This window comes from Mustelus asterias, chromosome 14 (assembly GCF_964213995.1).
Source record: "Mustelus asterias chromosome 14, sMusAst1.hap1.1, whole genome shotgun sequence".
NCBI classification, from domain to species: domain Eukaryota; kingdom Metazoa; phylum Chordata; class Chondrichthyes; order Carcharhiniformes; family Triakidae; genus Mustelus; species Mustelus asterias.
The window spans coordinates 79,177,379-79,195,990 of NC_135814.1; the positions used below are offsets into that span (position 1 = coordinate 79,177,379).

General features: G+C 45.5%; 1 protein-coding gene across 2 annotated transcripts in view; it reads left to right on the forward strand.

Moving 5' to 3' along the window:
* cops8 (COP9 signalosome subunit 8) overlaps positions 1-18,612 on the forward strand; it is a 68,581-nt gene that overhangs the window by 27,007 nt on the left and 22,962 nt on the right. For both annotated transcript variants that reach the window (XM_078228682.1, XM_078228683.1), the window contains exons 3-4: positions 14,180-14,228; positions 17,833-17,965. In XM_078228682.1, the coding sequence (XP_078084808.1) occupies positions 14,180-14,228; positions 17,833-17,965 (182 nt within the window). The remainder of the gene's footprint in view (positions 1-14,179; positions 14,229-17,832; positions 17,966-18,612) is intronic.

Below are 18,612 nucleotides of genomic sequence, written 5' to 3' on the forward strand. Positions count from 1 at the left end.
GGTAGGGCCTGGGTGGGATTGTGGTCGGTGCAGACTCGATGGGCCGAATGGCCTCCTCCTGCACTGTAGGGTTTCTATGTTTCTATCCCTGAAAGTACCAGTGCAGGTAGATAGGGTGGTGAAGAAGGGATATGGAATGCTTATCTTCATGAGTCAGGGCATCGAATATAGAAGCAGAGCGGTCTTGTAGCAACTTTATAAAACATCGGTTGGGTCAAAGAGGGAATATTGTGTGCAGTTCTGGTTGCCACACCTTTGAAAGGACATAATTGCACTGGAGAGGGTGCAGAGGAGATTCACCAGGATGTTGCCTGGGATAGGAAGTTTCAGCTATGAGGAGAGACTGGGTTTGTTTTCCCTGGACCAGAGGAGGCTGAGGGGTGATCTGATAGAGGTATACAAAATTATGAGAGGCATAGATAGGGTAGATTGTAAGAATCCTTTCCCCATGGCAGAGATGTCCAAGCTTTGCACAACTCTCCTTCCACATTACCACCCTCCCCGCCCCTTGTCTTTGTCTGTCCATCCCCACCCACCACCCTTGCCTCACAACCCGTCCCTGGGTTGAAGTTCGACCTTTGTTGTAGTGGCTGCATGTGCTATCCACATGGACACTGGTGTGTGGAACTGGGGGCGAAGGAGATCCCTGTACTCCCCCAACTCCAGGCACTGAACTGATCTGAGTCAGTGACACAGGAGGGTCCAGAAGCACAGTGCTGTCCATGAAGACCAGCTCAGCATGGAGATAGAAGGCAGGAGCTATTAGCCTCGGCAGAGTGGCATCAGGAGCACCACTGTGACAGGTAGGCTTTGCATGTTGCACTCACCTCGAAGTCTCTGGTGACCTGAGGGACATCTTGTGCACGCCATGGCAATGTGATTTTTAACATTGGCGTGTTTCTGACTTTTTGGCTCTGACCAAATTCACTGATCTCGCCCCAAACCTGAAATGGGTGGATTGGGAGAATTCTACCTTTAGAATCTGATAGTTAATGGGCCTTGTGTTGTTGCAAAGTAATAAATCCTTGATTCGTTCGTATGGGACATGGGCTTCGTTGGCTGGCCAGCATTTATTGTGTGGAGATGCCGGCGTTGGACTGGGGTGAACACGATAAGAAGTCTCACAACACCAGGTTAAAGTCCAACAGGTTTATTTGGTAGCAAATACCATAAGCTTTCGGAGCACTGCTCCTTCGTCAGATGGAGTGGAAATGTGCTCTCAAACAGTTTGAGAGCACATTTCCACTCCATCTGACGAAGGAGCAGTGCTCCGAAAGCTTATGATAATTGCTACCAAATAAACCTGTTGGACTTTAACCTGGTGTTGTGAGACTTCTTACAGCATTTATTGCCCATACCTAGTTGCCCTAGAGAAGCTGGTGGTGAGCTGTCGTTTTGAATCGCTGCAGTCCATGTTCTGTGGGTTGACCCACAATGCCGTTAGGGAGGCGATTTTGACCCAGCGACTGAAGGAACAGCGATATATTTCCAAGTCAGGATAGTGAACGACGAGGAGGGGAACTTGCAGGTGGTGGTATTCCCATTATCAGCTGCCTTTGTCCTTTTTAGATGGAAGTGGTTGTGGGTTTGGAAGTTGCTGTCTAAGGATCTTTGGTGAATTGCTGCAGTGCATCTTGTTGATAGTACACACTGCTGCTACTGAGCGTCGGTGGTGGAGGGATTGAATGTTTGTGGTGCCAATCAAGTGGGCTGCTTTGCCCTGGATGGTGTCAAGCTTTCTCAGTGTTGTTGGAGCTGCACCCATCCAGGCAAGTGGGGAGTATTCCATCGCACTCCAGACTTGTGCCTTGTAGATGGTGGATAGACTCTAGGGAGTCAGGAGGTGAGTTACATGCCACAGTATTCCTAGCCTCTGACCTGCTCTTGAAGTCACTGTGTTTATGTGGTGAGTCCAGTTGAGTTTCTGATCAATGGTAACCCCAAGGAAGTTGACAGTGGGGGATTCAGTGATGGTTACACCATTGAATGTCAAGGGGCATTGGTGAAGGCCATTGCCTGGCATTTGTGTGGCGCAGATGTTACTTGCCACTTGTCAGCCCAAGCCTGGATATTGTCCAGTTCTTGTTGCATTTGAACATGGACTACTTCAGTATCTGAGGAGCCGCGAATGGTGCTGACCATTGTGCAATCATCAGCGTACATCCCCACTTCTGACCTTATGGTGGAGGGAAGGTCATTGATGAAGCAGCTGAAGATTGTTGGGCCTAGGACACTACCCTGAGGGACTCCTGCAGAGATGTCCTGGAGCTGAGATGAGTGACTCTCCACAACCACAACCATCTTCCTATGTGCCAGTTATGACTCCAACCAGCGAAGATTTTGCCCCCGATACCCATTGATTCCAGTTTTTGCCAAGGCTCCTTAATGCCACACACGGTCGAATGCGGCTTTGATGTCAAGGGCAGTCACTTCCACCTTGCCTCTGGAATTCAGCTCTTTTGTCCATGTTTGAACCAAGGCTGTAATGAGGTCAGGAGCTGAGTGACCCTGGTGAAACCCAAACTGGGAGTCACCGAGCAGGTGCTGCTTGATAGCACTATCGATGACCCCTTCCATCACTTTACTGATGATTGAGAGTAGACTGATTAGCCGGGTTGGATTTGTCCTGCTTTTTGTGTACAGGATATACCTGGGCAATTTTCCACATTGTTGGGTAGATGCCAGTGTTGTAACTGTACTGGAAGAGCTTGGCTAGGGGAGTGGCAAGTTCTGGAGCACAAGTCTTCAGTACTATTGTTGGAATGTTATCAGGATCCATTGCCTTTGCAGTATCCAGTACCTCCAACCGTTACTTGATATCACGTGGAGTGAATCAAATTGGCTGGAGACTGACATCTGAGATGCTGGGGACCAATGGAGGAGGCCGAGATGGATCATCTACTTGGCACTTCTGGCTGAAGATTGCTGCGAATACCTTATCTTTTGTACTGATGTGCTGGGTTCCTCCATCATTGAGATGGGGATATTTGTGGAGCCTCCTCCTCCAGTGAGTTGTTTAATTGTCCACCACCATTCCCGACTGGATATGGAAGAACTGGAGAGCTTAGATCTGATCCGTTGGTTGTGGGATCGCTTAGCTCTGTCTATCACTTGCTGTTTTTGCCATCTGGCATGCAAGTAGTCCTGTTTTGTAGCTTCACCAAGTTGACCCCTTATTTTTACGTATGCCTGTGCTGCTCCTGGCATGCCCTCCTGCACTCTCCATTGAACCAGGGTTGATCCCCTGGCTTGATGGTAATGGCTGAGTGCAGGATATGCCAGGCCATGACGTTGCAGATTGTGTTGGAGTACAATTCCGCTGCTGTTGATGGCCCACAGTGCTTCATGGATGCCCAGTCTTGAGTTGCCAGATCAGTTCGACGTCTGTCCCATTTAGCACGCTGATAGTGCCACACCACATGATGGAGGTTATTCTCAATGTGAAGGCGGGACTTCGTCTCCACAAGGACTGTGCAGTGGTCACTCTTACTGATACAGTCATGGACAGATGCATCTGCAGCCGGCAGATTGGTAAGGATGAGGTCAAGAATGTTATTTCCTCTTGTTGATTCCTTCACCACCTGCTGCTGACCCAGTCTAACAGTTATATCCTTTAGGACCCAACCAGCTCGATTAGTAGTGCTGTCTAATCTTTTTTTTCCCACTCTGTTTCATTGTGATTATACATCATTACATGGTTGCCAATTTAAACACTCATGGAGAAATATGTTTATATTCCTCTTGCATGTTAGAATATGGAGACACAAAGAATAATACAGCACAGGAACAGGCCCTTCGGCCCTCCAAGCCCGCGCCGCTCCCTGGTCCCAACTAGACCATTCTTTTGTATCCCTCCATTCCCACTCCGTTCATGTGGCTATCTAGATAAGTCTTAAACGTTCCCAGTGTGTCTGCCTCCACCACCTTGCCCGGCAGCGCATTCCAGGCCCCCACCACCCTCTGTGTAAAATACGTCCTTCTGATATCCGTGTTAAACCTCCCCCCCCCCCCCCCCTCCCCCCTTGAACCTATGACCCCTCGTGAACGTCACCACCGACCTGGGAAAAAGCTTCCCACCGTTCATCCTATCTATGCCTTTCATAATTTTATACACCTCTATTAGGTCACCCCTCATCCTCCGTCTTTCCAGTGAGAACAACCCTAGTTTACCCAATCTCTCCTCATAACTCAGCCCTTCCATACCAGGCAACATCCTGGTAAACCTCCTCTGCACTCTCTCTCTAAAGCCTCCACGTCCTTCTGGTAGTGTGGCGACCAGAACTGGGCGCAGTATTCCAAATGCGGCCGAACCAACGTTCTATACAACTGCAACATCAGACCCCAACTTTTATACTCTATGCCCCGTCCTATAAAGGCAAGCGTGCCATATGCCTTATTCACTACCTTCTCCACCTGTGACGTCACCTTCAAGGATCTGTGGACTTGCACACCCAGGTCCCTCTGCGTATCTACACCCTTTATGGTTCTGCCATTTATCGTATAGCTCCCCCCTACGTTAGTTCTACCAAAATGCATCACGTCGCATTTATCTGGATTGAACTCCATCTGCCATTTCTTTGCCCAAATTTCCAGCCTATCTATATCCTTCTGTAGCCTCTGACAATGTTCCTCATGTGCAGTAACATTTTCCCTGGACGCAATCCTAATGAGGGTCTCTGATGATTGAGAGTAGACTGATTAGCCGGGTTGGATTTGTCCTGCTTTTTGTGTACAGGATATACCTGGGCAATTTTCCACAGGGCTCCTTAATGCCACACCCGGTCGAATGAGGCTTTGATGTCAAGGGCAGTCACTCCCACCTCAATGTATATTTTGTGCCATATTCTGGAAAGTATGTCTTTCTTGGTGCAGAGAAATCTGTTAAAAGTAAATATTTACAGATGATGGTGATGTCATTGTTTGAAACGTTTGGGAATTTATGTTTCTACCCCCCATTGCATCTGACTAGCAGACACCACTTGTATTTTGGATTGAAACCAATTAACCAATTAAAATAATCAAATAAACTGGGGAACAAATTAAAAGGGCAGCCCCTTAAAGAGATACTGCCTTAAAAACAAATCCCAAATGAAACATCAAATTAAAATGTGATTAAGAAGGTGTCGATAAGGCACCCAAGTCTCTGCAGTGCCCACCCTGACATGGAAGACTGTGATGGTGCCAGTAGACACCATGTGTTCCCTCACCAAGAACACCCGCCCGTGAATATAACTGCGCTAGAGGGGCAGACAGTTAGGTCAGACAAGCCCCTTGGTCGCCCGCTGCCTGACCTGTTCGTGGTAAGTTTGGTCAGGCCCAGGAACAAGTTCACGAGGAAGTCTTCCTCCTTCCCTGCTGTAGTGCAAACAAAGCTACCAATAAGTTTTTAAAAATAACTGAAAAGGGAGTGCAGCCTAAATAGAAGTCCACAGATTCCACAAGGTTGCAAAATGGGCAGGTATCTTGAGAGTCTGTGAACCAAAGCAACCTAAGGTTGTATGGGACTGCTGCTTGCAACACCCCCCACCCTAGGTCCCAGATATTAAGAGGGAGCTCTCCTCCATAGAGGGACCTCCACGGGGACCTTCACTACTGGACGTCAACAAGACACCCAAGGCGTGTCCAGGCGAGGGCAAGGAAATGAAGTGTGTGCAGTAGCCACCCATACAGGAAACCCCTCTGTGCAGTGCACAAGGATACAGAGGGTATTTCCGTGAGGTAGCTCAGGCTTTGGGGCATCAGCTCCCAGAGAGTGGTTTGGGAGACAATGGGACATTAGTGTGCTCAGATGAGAGTTCACCACAAACCTGGGTCTCCTTGAGATCACAAGTACCATTGAATCCAAGTGCGATCACTTTGCAGTCATGGGTGGCATTTGCCGCGAGCTGGACATCCACGCCGTGTGATGCGCCAACTTGATGGGGCGTCTCACCCACTCCCCTGCCACACAGCACCTCCCAATGGACCCAATGGTACTTGTGTACTCAAGGAGGCGCAGGTTTGTGGTGAACTCCCATCTGAGCACACCAACTTCCCATTGTCCCCAAGCTCCCCTCTGAGAGCTGATGCCCCACAGCCCGAGCTACCCTTGTGCACTGCGCAGAGGGGTTTCCTGTATGGGTGGCTACTGCACACCCTTCACTTCGTTGTCCTCACCTGGACACGCCTTGGATGCCTTGTTGATGTCCAGCAGTGAAGATCCCCAGTGGAGGACCCTCTATGAAGGAGAGCTCCCTCTTAATATCTGGGACCTGGGGTGGAGGGTGTTGCACGCAGCAGTGCCATACAACCTTAGGTTCATAGAAATCATAGAAACCCTACAGTGCAGAAAGAGGCCATTTGGCCCATTGAGTTTGCACCGACCACAATCCCACCCAGGCCCTACTCCCATATCCCTACACATTTACCTGCTAATCCCTCTAACCTGCGCACCTCAGGACACTAAGGGGCAATTTTAGCATAGCCAATCAACCTAACCCGCACATCTTTGGACTGAGAGAGGCACCCGGAGGAAACCCACGCAGACACGAGGAGAATGTGCAAACTCCACACAGACAGTGACCCAAGCCGGGAATCAAACCCAGGTCCCTGGAGCTGTGAAGCAGCAGTGCTACCATGTCGCCCCAGCTTTCAGGGGTTCTGAACTCTGCCTGCTCAAGTACCATGTCAATTTTCTCAATGGGTTGTCTTCACTGCTTTCCTCTCTCCGCCTCTGCCCCAAGGTTGCTTCGGTTCGCAGACTCTCGAGATACCTGCCCATTTGCAGCCTTGTGGAGTCTGTGGACCATACTTATATAGGTTGTTTTAGGCTGCACTCCCTTTTCAGTTATTTTTAAAAACTTATTGGTAGCTTTGTTTGCACTACAGCAGGGAAGGAGGAGGACCTCCTCGTGAACTTGTTCCTGGGCCTGACCAAACTTACTACCAACAGGTCCAGGCAGCGTGCGACCAAGGGGCTTGTCTGACCCGACTGCCCCTCTAGCGCAGTTATATTCACAGGTGGGTGTTCTTGGTGAGGGAACACACAGCGTCTACTGGCACCATCAAGGTCTTCCATGTCAGGTGGGCACCGCGAGGACTTGGGTGCCTTATCAACCCCTCCTTAATCACATTATAGTTTGATGTTTCATTTGTGATTTGTTTTTAAGGCAGTATCCCTTAAGGGGCTGCCTTTTTAATTTGTTCCCCAGTTTATTTGATTATCTTAATTGGCTAATTGGTTTTAACCCAAAATACAAGTGGTGTCTGCTAGTCAGATGCTAAACACTAGTTGTGTTTACACCGTAATTAATTCCAAAGTACTCTTCAAAATATCCAAGTAGAGCCATTCTCTAAATTGGTCTACAATTAAAGTTGTATGTTATACAACATAAACCCATTTAGTGTGAAATTGTCTGGAACTTAACTTGCAAATATTAGATAATGATATAACTGAGGATAAACAATGTAGGGCTATGGAGGAAAGATGGGGGAGTGGGACTAGATAAGTTGCCTTTCAGAGACCTTCGAGATCCTGAGCTGTAATCATTAAATGATTCTGAGATTCTAGTATTGGTTCAGAATACTTCTTGAAACTTCTCTCCTCATTACTCTACCATATAAATGTGGGATTAAATGTCAATTGCATTGCAGGGTGGTGAAGTTGAATTCTGGAACTCAGTTGCAGCTTTCAGGGGTTCTGAACTCTGCCTGCTCAAGTACCATGTCAATTTTCTCAATGGGTTGTCTTCACTGCTTTCTTCTCTCCGCCTCTGCCCCAAGCAGCTCTTTGTCTCAGGTAATTTTAAACTCCATCTTGTTCCGCTCCTCTGAGTTCACTGTCCTGCTGTCTTTGTTTAACGTCACTCTTCATGTTAACCCCGCAACCTGTATTCACAGCCACCAGCTTGACCATGCCATCTCACATGGCCTCGCTGCTCCCAGAGTATCAGTCACAGAGAGGATCAGATATCTTTGATCATTTCCTTGAATCTCTCTTCAATGATAACCTGCATCTGTCTCAGAGCCCTGGAAAAAAGTTATCCCCAATTCGCTTAGAACTGCACTTTCAAATTTCCAATTGTCAAGCCATGGCCTGTTATTCACCATGATATTTCTGCATCAGCTAGTCTGCTCCACTGCATTCACACTGCCAGCATTGATACCCTGGTTCCCATTTAAACCATTACTCTCTCTCAGTCTGGCCATGTCCCCTGGTTGGTCCTTCCTTAGTCTAAACTGCATAGCCCAGGGAATGCAGACTTCAACAAATACAGGGGACAACTGGTCTGGCCATTCAGTGCCAGATCAGGCTGGACCATACAAAGCACCGTTGGGTACTACTTTTGTCTGCAAAACTCCTTTTCCAGGATCAGCCTGGAATAAAAAGGTAGCCCATCTGCTTTTCTGTATTCTAAGCCTTACTCCCTCCAACCTCAGCACCTATAATTGGATTACTTTATCACCTAGGTTGTGACCCATCTGATCAACTGTCTTTCTCACTTCCCTCCCTTCTGCTTTCCTAACATGCCACACTTACTCTAAGGCTTACCCTACCCATCTGCCTTCGCTCTGAGCTTATTTCCTTCCTGGATTTTTTTCCCATCTCCCCTCATGTCTTCTGAGTGCATGTTGATCATGAGATGCACCTCCTACTCAGCCCTGTCCCCAGTAAATTACAGATCACCTAACTTCCCTTCTTGATTCTTTCTCCTCAGGTTCTGTCCCTTCTCTTTCATTATTGCTACTACCCCCTCAAAAAACTACCCTTGACTTCTCCATCCATACAAGCTGCCATCCCTTTTTCACCCTCCCCTTTCAGCAAAGTTCCTGTATGTGTTGCTGCCTTTCAAATTCCTACATTCTCAAAGCTCCCATTCCTTGTAATCAAGTTTCTGACCACTCTTAACAAAGTCACAGAAGATATCCTACATGACTGACAACGGCAAAATATATCTCCTTGTCCTCCTTGCTCTGTTCACAGCCTTTAACACAATTGATAGCACTATCCTTCTCAAACACCTCCCCACTGTACTCACTCGATTCCATTGAAAGCCAGAGACTCACCATCAGTAACTCCTCTTCCCATTCCTGCAGTTATCTTTGGTGTCACCCAAGGATCTAACCTTGGAGCCCACCTATTTCTTAACACCTTGCTTTCCAGGTTGATGACACCCAACTTTGCCTCACCGCTACATTTCTCAAACCTTCGCTGTCTCAATTGTCAGATTTCCATATCTGACATTTAGTGAATGAGCAAAACTTTCCTCCAATTAAATATTGGGAAGGCCGATGCCCTTGTCTCCAGTCCCATCACAAACTCCATTTCCTCCACAGATTCCATCAGTCTCCCTGGCAACTGTCACTGACTGAACCAGGATTTTTGCATCCTTGCCATTATAAGAGCACCTATTTCTATCAATGTAACATTGCCTGCATCTGCCCCGCCTCACCACTTCTGCTGAGATCCTCATCCATTCCTTTATTACCTCAAGGTTTGACTATTTGTAACCCACTCCACTTGCCCACTATACTCCATAAACTTGAAGCAATCCAAAGCTCTGCTGTCCAAATCTTAACTCTCACCAAATGGCTTTCACTCATCTACCCCGTGTTCACTAACCTACAAGACTCGAGGTTAAACAAAGCCTCAATCTTAAAATTAATATTCCTTGTTTCCAAATTCCATTTCAAAATATCTGCACTCCTCTCATTCCAGTCTTTTGAGCATCCGCTTTTAATCCGCACACCAGTGGCGGTTGTGTCTTCAGCTGCCCAGGTTCAAAGTTTAAGCTGTGGAATTTTATTTGCCGACAAGAATAGCGGGATCCTGCATTAGATTCAGTGCTTGGAAGCTTGTTAATTATGCACAAGCGAGTTTCCCTCCAACTCTCATGGCAGGCTGATTTGTCAATCCATTCTCAGCTGATGGGTTTGAATGTCCTGGTGCCATATTTAAATACCAATTCAGCTCACTCATACAACTCTCCAACTAACCTGTCTTCACCAGACCATGCAGGATGTCAGCAACCCAGAGGGAAAAGGCTAACAGCCTAATGAGGAAGTCTAGTCCTCGGTTAAGCAGTGCTCCCCATACCCGAGCCCATCACCAACAAGAAGCCCATGCTCCACTCATGCCTCCATCCACTGCCTCTGGAGTCTTCATCTATGCTCTTGCAGTAAATGATGTGGTATCCTTTGACTGCCTTGTTTGTGAGCTTTTTGGTGTCCAGCTTCTCTTTCTTCTCACCCCCCACTCGGTCTTCCGTCTGCCTTCCATTGTTCATCATCTTCATTCACTTATCCACCTCCTTGTCCCTCTGCCCGTCATCGCGTAACCTCAAGCTCCTTGCACAGACCTCCTTCCACATTGCCCCATCCTCCCCTGTCCTCACTAGGCCACCTCTTCCCTCCCTGGCATGGTACTGATTCAAGACAGTGACACAGGAAGGTCCATGTGTCTGGCAGCATGGTGCTGTCCATGAAGTTCGGCATTGAAATTGAGGTAGGAACTAGTCTGCTCAGTAAGCATCACATCAGGAGAAGCACAGTACAATGGCAGAAAGTTGTTCCACTCACCCTGAAGTCTCTGGCGAACTGAGGACCACTTTGTGCTCGCCACTCATTAGCAATCGGGTTTGACTCTGACTTAAATTCCTGCTGGCATGACATAAGCACTGATGGGATGCCACTGGAGGCTGATTTAATGAGTATTCATGAGATGCAAATGAATGCGAATTGTGTTTGCAACACCTGTCAGTGGGAACTGTTGTTAACCTGCTATTGGGAGAATTTAAACTGGATTTTACACCATCGGGTTCACAACTTTTTGACTCCTGCCACTGTGTCCACCCGCTGCAGCCTGTTTGGGAGAATTCTGCCCAATACCTCCTTACATGTCTTGGTGTCATGTTTTGCTTTATAATTCCTTGTAAACACCTTCGAATGTTTTATCATGTTAAAGATGCTAACATGTGCGGGTTAGGTTGATTGGCCATGCTCAATTGCCCCTTAGTTTTAGGGGAATTAGAAGGGTAAATACGTGGGGTTACGGGGATAGGGCCTGTCTGGGGTTTTTGTCGGTGCAGGCTCGATGGACTGAATGGCCTCCTTCCACACTGTGGGAGTCTATGAATTACAAGCTGTTTGTACTGCAGAGTAGGCAGCTAATCAACCCATGATATTTTTACTAGAGCTCTGTGCTCTAATCCTTTTCCGTATCCTTTTACATTCTTCCTTTTTCAGTTTCTTGTGCAGTTTATTTTAAATTTGTCTGTGTAAATAGTCAATGGTAAGGCATCCATGCTCTGTTAGTGCCACCATCTACATCAACGATACCTTGCTTGCAAGCAAGCAATTTAAATAATAAAACAAGGGAGAGGGCTCTTTGCACAGTAGGATTTAGCTGAAGCAAATTAAATAAGAACTAGGAGCAGGAGTAGGCCATTTGGCCCCTCGAACCTGCTCCGCCATTCAATAAGATCATGGATGTTCTTTTTGTGGACTCAGCTCCACTTACTCACCTGCTCACCATAACCCTTAATTTCTTTACTGTTCAAAAATCTATCTATCCTTGTTTTAAAAACATTCAGTGAGGTAGCCTCAACTGCTTCACTGTGCAGGGAATTCCACAGATTCACAACGCTTTGTGTGAAGAACAACTCAGACCTCAATCTGCTCCCCCTTATTTTGAAGCTATGCCCCCTAATTCTGGTTTCACCTGACAGTGGAAACAATCTCCCTGCTTCTATTTTATCTATTCCTTTCATAATTTTATGTTTCTATAAGATCCCCCCCATTCTTCTCAAAACCAATGAGTATAATCCAAGTCTATTTAGTCTTTCCTCATAAGCCAACCCTCTCAAATCCGCAATCATCCTAGTGAATCTTCTCTGCACCCCCTCCAGTGCCAGTATATCCTTTCTCAAGTCAGGAGACTAGAACTGTACACAGTACTCCAGGTGTGACCTCACCAGCACTTTATATAGCTGCAACATAACCTCCCTGTTTTTAAACTCCATCCCCCTAACAATGAAGGACAAAATTCCATTTGCTTTCTTAATTACCTGCTGCACCCGCAAACCAACTTTTTGGGATTCATGCACAAGGACACCCAGGTCCCTCTGCACAGCAGCATGCTGCAATTTTTTACCATTTAAATATTGGTCCATTTTGCTGTTATTCCTACCAAAATGGATGACCTCACATTTACCAACATTGCACTCCATCAACCAGACCCTTGCCCACTCAGTTAAACTATCTATATCCCTTTGCAGTGTCCTCTGTACACTTTGCTCTACCACTCATCTTAATATCATCTGTGAATTTTGATACACTGCACTTGGTCCCCAACTCCAAATCATCTATGTAAATTGTAAATAATTACGGTCCCTGAGGCACACCACTAGTCACTGATCACCAATCAGAAAAACACCTATTTATCCCCACTCTTTGCTTTTTGTTAGTGAACCAATCCTCTGGCATTGACTTAAGCACTTAAGTCCAGGCAGTTCCTACATCTGGAACGGGTACGATGTATTGAAATGCTGCTGTAGAATCTTAGAATGCTTACAGCACGGAACGAGGCCATTCAGCCATGTGTGACCATGCTGGCTCTCTGCAAGAGCAATTAGCTAGTCCCACTCCCCTGACTTTTATATGTAGCCCTGTAATTTGTTTCCCTTCAGATAACCTAACCCAATTCTCTTTTGAAAGCCATGATTTAATCTGTCTCTACCACACTCTCAGGCAGGGTGTTCCAGACCCTAACCATTTGATATTTGAAAAGTTCTTCTCATGTTGCTTTTTGGTTCTTTTGCCATTTGCTTAAATCTGTATCCTCTGGTTCTCAACTCTGGCCATTGACGCAGTTCCTCCCTATATACTCTTCGCATTAAATCTCTTCTCAATCTTCTCCAAGCAGAACAATCTGAGCTTTGCCAATCTATTCACGTAACTGAAATGCCTCATCATTTTTAGAGTATATCGTTTTCAGTGAATTTGAAGTAATTTATTTTATGTTTTGCTCTTGGAAGTTCTCTAAAGATGAACGCTGCCAGGTCCATATGTTAGTCATTCACTTTTCGCCACGGGAGTTAGATTCAATCTAATTACTTGTATGTCAGGGTGAAATTTTACTGATTTAAAATTTAAGGTTTAAAATTTAAATTTAAAATGCCTTAAATAATCTATCTAAAATAGCTTTGAGCCCCAGCAAACCCACTTCTTAGTGGGCATGGGCCCACAGTACAGAACTGCACGTGATTTGGGCCACAAAATGGTCTTTATTCCATTTTTCCCTCGACTCGTCTCACTCTGCCTCTGTCTCAATTGGCTTTTGAATCAAAATGAAAATGGATATGACTTTAGCTGCCTGATTCAGATATACAATGAGTATTGTTGGAATTTGTGTTTCTTTGATATTTTGACAATCCTAATGCTATTGATAAGCAGAGGAATCTGGGTGTGCAGGTGCACAGGTCACTGAAAGTGGCAACGCAGGTGGAGAAGGGAGTCAAGAAGGCATACAGCATGCTTGCCTTCATCAGCCGGGGCATTGAGTTTAAAAATTGGTAAGTCATATTGCAGCTTTATAGAATCTTTAGTTAGGCTGCACTTGGAATATAGTGTTCAATTTTGGTTGCCACACTACCAGAAGGATGTGGAGGGTTTGGAAAGGGTACAGAAAAAATTTACCAGGATGTTACCTGGTATGGAGGGCAGAGGTTGATAGGAGGACAGGTTGGAGAAACTTAGTTTGTTCTCGCTGGAACGATGGAGGTTAAGGGGTGACCTGATAGAAGTCTAGATTATGAGGGCATGAACAGAGTGGATAGTCAGAAGCTTTTTCCCAGGTTGGAAGAGTCAATTACAAGGGGGCATAGGTTTAAGATGCGAGGGGCAATGTTTAAAGGAGATGTACGAGGCAAGTTTTTTCCACAGAGGGTGGTGGGTGCCTGGAACTCGCTGCCGGGGGAGGTAGTGGAAGCAGATACGATAGTGACTTTGACAAATACATGAATAGGATGGGAATGGAGGGATATGGTCCTTTGGAAGGATAGGGGTTTTAGTTCAGCCAGGCAGTATGGTCGGTGCAGGCTTGGAGGGCCGAAAGGCCTGTTTCTGTGCTGGAATTTTCTTTGTTCCATAATGAATAAAATTATTAAATCCAAAGAAATGGTGTTTCCATTTATTATTGCAGGAATACTGCACGGTACCTCTGGAAGAGAATACCTCAAGCCATCAAAACTGTGAGTATATGATTTTAAGAACATTGCTTTCTATGCTGCTGTTTGCTTCAGAATGAGATACCATTGACCGAATTGGGTGTTGCAGATGTTAGAGAGAACAATCGCAGATTCTTTTTTTCACTCATGGGATGTGGGTGTCTCCGGTAAGGGCATTTATAGCTCACATCTAATTGCCTTGAAATGGGTGATGAGCCACCACATTGAGTGCAGTTGTAGGTCTGGATCACAAATCAGCCAGATAAGGTAAGGACAGCAGATTTTCTCCCCAAAAACATGAGCAAATCAATTGGGTTTTTACAATCTGGACACCATAACTGATGCTAGCTTTTTGTTCCAGTGTCAAAAACCCCATTGATGTTCAATGTGAGGGCATCCGAAATCCCAGAAGGGAAAACGTGGAACACTGGTTCTCAACTATTTTTATGATTTAGGAAAATGTGAAAAAAGAGATGAAACCCGGTGAGGAAAGGGTTCAGTCTTGTTGTGAATTATTCAAATAACAAGAAAAGCAACAGAACGGAACAACATTTACAATTAACTACAAAAAATAGGTTACCAAGACTGTATGTTTAAATTGCCCACCGCCCCCCCCCCCAACAAAATCTATCTACTTCCTAAGCTCTGAACTACACCTCCCACGAAACAACATCCCATTGGTTTTAACACTTATGAGCAAAACACAACAACTAATTACGACACAGGATCTGTGGATTTTTTTGGGAACCCTGTCTTCTAGTTTAGTGTAGAACTCATGGGGTTTCACAGACATTTCTTAGAAACATAGAAAACTACAGCACAAAACAGGCCCTTCGGCCCCACAAGTTGTGCCGAACATATCCCTACCTTTTAGGCCTACCTATAACCCTCCATCCTATTAAGTCCATGTACTCATCCAGGAGTCTCTTAAAAGACCCTATTGAGTTTGCCTCCACCACCACTGACGGCAGCCGATTCCACTTGCCCACCACCCTCTGTGTGAAAAACTTCCCCCTAACATTTCCCCTGTACCTACCCCCCAGCACCTTAAACCTGTGTCCTCTCGTAGCAGCCATTTCCACCCTGGGAAAAAGCCTCTGAGAGTCCACCCGATCTATGCCTCTCAACATCTTATATACCTCTATTAGGTCTCCTCTCATCCTACGTCTCTCCAAGGAGAAAAGACCGAGCTCCCTCAGCCTACCCTCATAAGACATGCCACTCAATCCAGGCAACATCCTTGTAAATCTCCTCTGCACCCTTTCAATCTTTTCCACATCCTTCCTGTAATGAGGCGACCAGAACTGAGCACAGTACTCCAAGTGGGGTCTGACGAGGGTCTTATATAACTGCATCATTATCCCCGGACTCCTAAACTCAATCCCTCGATTGATAAAGGCCAGCACACCATACGCCTTCTTAACCACCTCCTCCACCTGCGGGGCCGATTTTAGAGTCGTATGGACCCGGACCCCAAGGTCCTTCTGATCCTCGACCGTACTAAGAGTCTTTCCCTTAATATTGTACTCCTTCATCCCATTTGACCTGCCAAAATGGACCACTACGCATTTATCTGGGTTGAAGTCCATCTGCCACTTCTCCGCCCAGTCTTGCATCCTATCTATGTCCCTCTGTTACTTCTGACATCCCTCCAGACTATCCACAACCCCACCAACCTTCGTGTCGTCGGCAAACTTACCAACCCATCCCTCCACTTCCTCATCCAGGTCATTTATGAAAATGACAAACAGCAAGGGTCCCAGAACAGATCCCTGGGGCACATCACTGGTGACCAACCTCCAATTAGAAAAAGACCGATCTATACACACTCTCTGCCTCCTTTGGGCAAGCCAGCTCTGGATCCACAGGGCAGCAGCCCCTTGGATCCCATGCCCTCTCACTTTTTCCAGAAGCCTTGCATGGGGGACCTTATCGAACGCCTTGCTAAAATCCATATAAACCGCATCTACCGCTTTCCCTTCGTCAATGTGTTTAGTCACATTTTCGAAGAACTCCACCAGGCTCGTAAGGCACGATCTGCCTTTGACAAAGCCATGCTGAGTATTCTTGAGCATACTAAACCTCTCTAAATGCTCATAAATCTTGTCCCTCAGGATCTTCTCCATCAGCTTACCAACCACTGAGGTTAGACTCACCGGTCGGTAATTTCCTGGGCTATCCCTATTCCCCTTCTTGAAAATAGGAACCACATCCGCAATCCTCTTCTGCTTTCTTTTCTGCAAGACTGCTTGCTTTTTTCCTGAAAGCTCTACTTGCAACCGTGTGTGGTTATAATCTAGATCCCTCAACTGCAAGTCTCCACTTTGCTCAACAAAGTATCTGTTTCACCCTGCTACTAGCCTAATCTGCATCTCAAATTCTCTTATCATTTTCTTTCTATTCAATTATTTACTTTTGATTTCATTTCAACTTCCTAACACCAGTTTAACTTAATTGCAACCTATTAAACTTTTGCCGTTGACTTAGAATCTCTCAGTTTGATTGTTCAATCTTGAACTCTATCTACCTATTCATAAATGCCCAGTCTCGCGTAAAGGTTTCGTGATTTTAAACTGAAAGTACATTTGTTTTCCTTGAAATATTATAAAAAAGATACAATATGGTCCACATTCTGTTTATCATATTTTCCATTTCAGACTGAGGATTTTTAAATTTTCTCCCAGCTTGACATCAAACATTTTCATTTACTCAAATTTCATAATCAATCATGAGTAATGCAAACCAAATCTACCAGCAAAACAACATATGAACCAATCAATCATTCCAATTATTTTAAAATCCTTTTGACCGCAGTCAATTGATATTCAGTATTAAGATGGCATGGAAGGCATGAGAAGCCATTGTGAGTTGGTTGGGAAACTTGAATTCGCATTGGGGAATAGATGGAGGGATGAGGGCGAGAGGACCTCTCCCCTCAAGTAGCCAACTGGGACAAAGTCCCAGAAAACCAAGTCAGCGCTTTTAAACATACTGTGTGGGCACTTGTAGCACTCATGGCTGCCTCCAATCTGTGCCCAGGGATTGATGGGCCCAGCTCCATTCACTTCCACCTCCACTTCCACCACCTCCAAACTAAATATCCTACCGTTCGGGGAGTTTCTCCTGTGACAGAAAATTTCCTGATATGTGGTATAGTTCTCAGGGACAAAACTCTAGGTGTATGAGTAGAACCTGAAGTCTGATTGTAAAAGTCAGTTATTTTTTGTAACAGCTGAGCCGCCATGGAATGCTTAGAAGAATTTGTTTTTGCAGTCATCCCATGATTAATAATTCAGAACATCCATTTGTGGCCCATTACTTCAAATGGACTGTCAGCTTAGAGGTTCCATACATTCCATGTATCTGTTCTGAATTGGTGGCAGGAATGCCAAGTTTATAAAGTGGTCAGTTAAATCCAGCTCAAATGTTGGTGAGCAGCAGTAGCTGCCATTTCATAAAATAGATTTGATATGGGCTTGTGGAGTGATTTCCTGCAAATTTCGATCTCAGAAAGCCTCCACAATTTGACACGGTAGTTCTATGTGAACTTATATTTTCCCAGACTTATAGCCAACTGAACCCTCATTGGTTTGTTATCTCTGATGTTTTCTTCTCTTCTATGTTACAGGCTAATCCTGAGCTAGGAGCAATTTGGTCTGTGGGACAGCGTATCTGGCAAAGGGACTTTCCTGGAATTTACACAGTGATTAGCTCTCATCAATGGTCTGATACCATCCAGCCTATCATGGAGGAACTGAGAGGTATGATCCTCATCAGTGTTTCAGAATTGAAGTATCTTCAGGGGAACTGTTTTGTGAAGTTTGAGGAAGCAGACAATATGCATTCCAATGAGGGAAGATAGACAATACAAATAGTCAAGCAAAGTGCTTTAATAGCTTTTCTAATTCCAAATCTGGATTTATGGAATTCCCAGCCAGGCTCTGAAGAGATTTTGAAGCCTTTGTAGAATAGACCCAGAGCTACTGGAATAGAATGGGCACTTTATAGAATCATTTCATTTTGTGTTACAGAGTGGATCTGGCACTGTTGTGAGTGCTTTCTGTACCGGATGTAGACTGGATTTGATGCCGCTCAAAGTTATTCCTTTTTGTGCAGTGAAGTAGATCCCACGTGAATTCATTGTGCTATGGAGTGGACCCATGGCACTTAGATTGAATTCGTTGTGATGTAGAGTGGATCCTTTGCTGCAGGAAGTGGGGTTGGTGGGCTGTAGAGAGGTCGGCATAGCCGAGAGCTTCTCTTTGAATCATCAAATGGAGTGTTATAGTTGTTAAAATAAGGAATACACAATGCCTCGTTTTGTGCTGTATATTTCTGTGATTCCAAGAAATGTCCCTTTGGCTCATCAATCTACCATTTCATATATGACACTTAGTATATCTTCCAA